General features: G+C 42.8%; 1 protein-coding gene across 2 annotated transcripts in view; it reads right to left on the minus strand.

Moving 5' to 3' along the window:
* The window catches only part of TMEM242 (transmembrane protein 242), a 71,599-nt gene that overhangs the window by 17,633 nt on the left and 48,736 nt on the right, over nt 1–5,230 (minus strand). Inside the window, exon 4 of one of the 2 annotated variants that reach the window (XM_032778356.2) lies at nt 841–1,841. The exons of the other annotated variant lie outside the window; for it this stretch is intronic. Within the exon in view, the coding sequence (XP_032634247.1) occupies nt 1,743–1,841 (99 nt within the window). The 3' untranslated portion in view covers nt 841–1,742. Of the gene's footprint in view, nt 1–840; nt 1,842–5,230 lie in introns of those variants that run through there. 2 annotated transcript variants of the gene reach the window in all.

Raw genomic sequence — 5,230 nt, forward strand, 5'->3', positions numbered from 1 at the left:
TGCAAACCCATAGGGCCCTGGGCTGGAACCCGGAGTAGAGGGCAGGCCCGGGTTCCCCTCAAACCTCCCTACTCCTGGTCAGACACAGGAGGAGTTGATCCAGACTGTGGGGGAGATCACTGAGGTGAGCAAAGCTGCCAATAAGCACAGGACCCACCAAGGTAGAGGAGGAACTTTGTCACACCTGTAGTGCAGACCAGGCCTTAGAAACGCTGTGGTTACTGCTATGGGCTTAGAAGAATAGAAGTAGTAACTGCTATTGAATTTAGGAACACCAAAGAAGTCTGTCCAGAGTGTAGGTCCTTCTTAAGATCTGTGGTGGACTCTGGACCTTAGAAGTGCTATCACATATGGGATGGTCTATTCCTAAGAACGTTATTAGCTGTGTGGAAGCAAGAATGCAGTTCAGTCAGAGCCTAGCCATCTTAAGGACATGATGCAACATGCACTTATTTTGTTTAGCACTTGATTGTCTTTGGCTTTGCAAATGGCACATCCATCTTGTTAAATCTTGGCAAGTCAGCACCAAGCTGCCATAGCATTAGGCAATACTATAGTTAGTAAATACTATATATGAACTAACAGAAAGAATGAAATAATGCCATCTTTGGATGTGGGTTGAAGAGTGCGTTCACCATGATTCATTTAATATTGAAATGCATAAGGTAAGCTATTTAAATGCTGTCAGTTATTACACTTCAGTTTCTTCAAAGGTGATATCTTTGTGGTATATTACAGTGAGAAACCACGCTACTCTATTATTCATTTGACCTTTATGATTTTTTAAAAATATTCTTTCCTAGAAATGAAAAGGTTGACATGTAACCTGTGTGTTTAAACAGCACTTTATTAAACCTGATGGCTGGCTAACTGGACCATGAGCAATTAATACAAGAAATCTGATAACTGATTGGGGAGATTGTTTCACTGGAAGAATTTACATATTAAAAATATTTTTTACAACTGTTTTAGATCTATAGTTATGCAAATACATTTGAATTAGACATTTTTCTTTCTTAGCTTACACCCACACAATGAGATCATTTCAGCATGAAAAATGACACATTACTTAGGACTCATCAGGTAGCAGAGCCATAGGAACCACACAGATACTAAAAGCTGTACCTGCCCACATGGCTTCTTAGCTGAAAAGTGTTTGTGGTATAGGGCAGACCGGATGTTGCACTGTTTTACAGCATCTTCATTTTCATGACAGGTTCTCGTGCAAGCTATCAGACCCGTTGTTACAGAGTCCCAATAAAAAAATAGACAATGAATCAAAAAACGTTTTTTATAGAGAAAACATCCTTCTCTTTATAAAGAACACCAGATAGGTATTTCCTGTATATCCTTGGTATGCTGGATGTGTTCAGCCCTCCCTCCATAGGTATTGTTCAGGTATCTCCTCTATCCTCAGGAACTGAGGTAACCCATTACATGCCTTTGCTACAGACTAGATTAACTGATCTGATGTGATGGACTCAGCCCCCTTTATTCCTAATAAGACAGGTAAATGTCAATGAAATTACCGTTGTTCCTTATTTTCCAAACAACCTAGAATTTTATCCAAGAAAAAGTAACAGCAAAAACATAACAGTTCTCTTGCTGTTAAAATAATAACTGCCGTCCCCATGTTCAGCAAACAGTCACTAATTTGCTCATTTCCATGCATTCAAATCAGTCTGATTTTCTTATTTTTTTAGATGGACTTTTCCCACAATTCTGAATCCTTTCTGCTCCTTTCATTTGGATTTCATTAAGTCTTCCCATTCGACTGAGTGCTCTGCACTTTTAGGAATGGCTGGAAATATTGATTGCATTTTATTACGAAATTCTTTCATCTGTAAGGGAAGTTAAAAATATTAAATTAGTCAGCAGTTGTTGTAGAGGAAACAGATCAAGACAGATACACCTCGCAACCTTTGGTTACTCAACAAAATCTGGTTGCCTGAGGTGAGGAAGAGAGAGAGACCCCGAAAGCAATTAAAATCAAAGACTTTCCACCTGTGGACATTTTAATCTCAATTAACCAGCCAGAAAACAAATATATCTAAGGACAACCCCATGGGTTCATAACTCTGCAAGACTATCCAGACTGTCTTCCTTAGATAATTTGCTTCCAAATGATTCACTACACAGACATAATATAACTAAGAATGTTTACTTGGGGGAAGAAGGGAAATTACTTGAATAGCAGGAGTACAGATTTTGACTGTAGTGCATATTCCTCCGAAAGAAAGAAAGGATATGAACATTTTAATGGGAGAAAGACACTTTAATGAAAGCCTGGTAGTCTGTAAGTATGAATCAGGGACTCTAAAAAGTGGATACAAAATCCCTCAACTATATTACATAACTTAATTCTGTTTGATCCTAGGATGTGAATATATGTGATCCAATAGGAAGCCTGGTTTTGATATTTTTTAAGGTGAGCATGTAAAGTGTATAGCAGTAGCAAGGAAAAATTAGATCTGAAATTCCTATCTCTGTCTACAGAGTCAAGCTTCAATAGATAAAAATGTCTGCTGCCAGATTAAAATATAATCTGGTATCATACATTGCATATCAAAATAACAATAAGTATAATCAAATCTGTATTTGTTGTAACCGTGTTGTCACCATCTCCAAGGTTAGTCTAATTCAATGGTTTTCAACCTGTGGTCCACAGACCCCTGGTCACAGTCCAAGCCCTGGTCTACACTATGAGGATAGGTCAAATTTAGCTGCGTTAGGTCGATTTTATAAGCAATGCGTCTACACAACCAACCCCATCCCATTGACCTAAAGGGCTCTTCAAATTGACTGCTGTACTCCTCCCTGGTGAGAGGAGTAGCGCTAAAATCAACCTTGCTGGGTTGAATTTGGGATAGTGCAGATGCAATTTGACGGTATTGACCTCCAGGAGCTATCCCAGAGTGCACCAATGTGACCGCTCTGGACAGCACTTTCAACTCCGATGCACTAGCCAGGTACACCGGAAAAGCCCTGGGAAATTTTGAATTTCATTTCCTGTTCGGTCAGTATGGCGAACTTAGCAGCACAGATGACCATGCAATCACAGAATCACACATGAGCTCCAACATGGACAAAACGGGAGATGGATCTGATTGCTGTATGGAGAGAAGAATCTGTGCAGGTAGAACTCCGATCCAGCAGAAGAAATGCTAATATACATGCCAAAATCGCACAGGGCATGGTGGAGAGAGGCTACAACACGGACACAAAGCAGTGCTACGTGAAAGTTAAGGAGCTCAAGGCAAGCCTACCAAAAGACAAAGGAGGCAAACGGTTGCTCCGGGTCAGAGCCCCATACATGCCGCTTCTATGATCAGCTGCATGGCATTCGAGGGGGGGACCCTACCACTACCCCACCACTGTCCGTGGATATCTGCAAGGGGGGAGTCTCACGCAACAGGGAGGAGGATTTTGTGCATGAGGAAGAGGAGGAGGAGAATGCGCAGCAGGCAAGCAGAGAATCCATTCTCCTTGGCTGCCAGGAGCTTTTCATCAACCTGGAGCCAATACCCTCCCAAGGCGGGTTCCTGGACCCTGAAGCCGGAGAAGGCACCTATGGCGAGTGCACATTTGTAACTACACTACTGGGGTTAAAAGCAATTGTGTTTAATGTTTGATTTGCCCTGAAGAATCGGGATGCATTCACGGCCAGTACAGCCATGATGTCCCAATTGCCACATCCTGGGCTTTCAGGAATGTCTGTGTCCATGTGCTCTACACACTCGTCCTCGTGCTGGTGGCTCCTAGCCAGGTTCTTCACACACTGCAGGGTAATTCACGAAGTGTTTAAAATGCCCACAACAGCAGTGGTGAGCTGAGCGGGCTCCATGCTTGCCATGCTATGGCGTCTGCACGGGTGACCCAGGAAAAAAGACGCAAAATGATTGTCTGCCGTTCCTTTCACAGAGGGAGGAAGGGGAGACTGATGACATGTACCCAAAACCACCTGCGACAATGTTTTTGCCCCATCAGGCATTGGGAGCTTAACCCAGAATTACAATGGGCAGCGGAGACTGTGAGATAGCGGCCCACGGTGCACCGCTAGCCACGGTATTCAGGACACACTCCACTGACTTAATGCATTTAGTGGGGACATACACAATCGACTGTACAAAATTGCTTTCTAAAGATCGACTTCTATAAAATCGACCTAATTTCGTAGTGTAGACATACCCTACGATTTTCAAAGGAGTCCACACCACCATTCAAAAGCTTTTTAGGGGTCCTCAAATGAAAAAAAGATTGAAAACCACTGGTCTAATTTTATGGCAAATTTTGCAGGGCAGTAGCAATGTCCTATTTCTTTAAAGAAGGTTTCTCTCTGTAGAAAATGTATATTTATATAGCACTTTTCATCCTAAACTGTTTTACATATAGCACTACTAAAGTACAGCCACAATTGGGAAGCAAGGGAACCAGTGCAAATCCTGATGAAAAACAAGGAAAGGGGTGAACTGAAAGGAATGTTTTGGCCAACTCACTTTTAGGAAGTGCCAGGGGATCTATAATGTCCCCAGAAAGAAGACAGGACCTTGGTACTCAAGGATAATAAACTGCATGCAAACTCAATTTATCTGCCTCTCAAGAGTAAAGGACTGACTCAGTCCTGCTCTGAACTCTGGGTCCCGGGAGCCTAGATATTTCAAATGTAATGCTTCTTGAACCACTGAGCCATCCCCTCTAACATATTAAAGAGGGCATTCTGTGTGTTAAAAAGTAACAATAAAAAAATGACAAATACCTCTGGATATTTCTTAATTAAATTCTTTAGTGAAAGAGAAATTCTGACAGAGAATCTACAGTTCTTCTTCGAGTGATTGCTCATATCCATTCCAGTTAGGTGTGCGCGCGCTGCGTGCACGTTCGTCGGAAGACTTTTTACCCTAGCAACACTCGGCGGGTCGGCTGGGCGCCCCCTGGAGTGGCGCCGCTATGGCACCGGATATATACCCCAGCCGACCCGGCCACCCTTCAGTTCCTTCTTACTGCCCATGTCGGTCGTTGGAACAGTGGAATGCAGCTTAGCTGACCTCCACTTCCCTAGCTACTCGTAGTTTCTCGTTCGTTATCGTGTATGCAGTCGCCCAAGACTCAAGGTCTAGACAGACCAATTGGAGCACAGCCCGGATTGACTACAGGAAAGCCTACAACTCAATGCCACACACGTGGATCTGTGAATGTCTGGCGCTATACAAAGTCAACAGGACACTAAGGA

This window comes from Chelonoidis abingdonii, chromosome 3, assembly GCF_003597395.2.
Source record: "Chelonoidis abingdonii isolate Lonesome George chromosome 3, CheloAbing_2.0, whole genome shotgun sequence".
Taxonomy (NCBI): domain Eukaryota; kingdom Metazoa; phylum Chordata; order Testudines; family Testudinidae; genus Chelonoidis; species Chelonoidis abingdonii.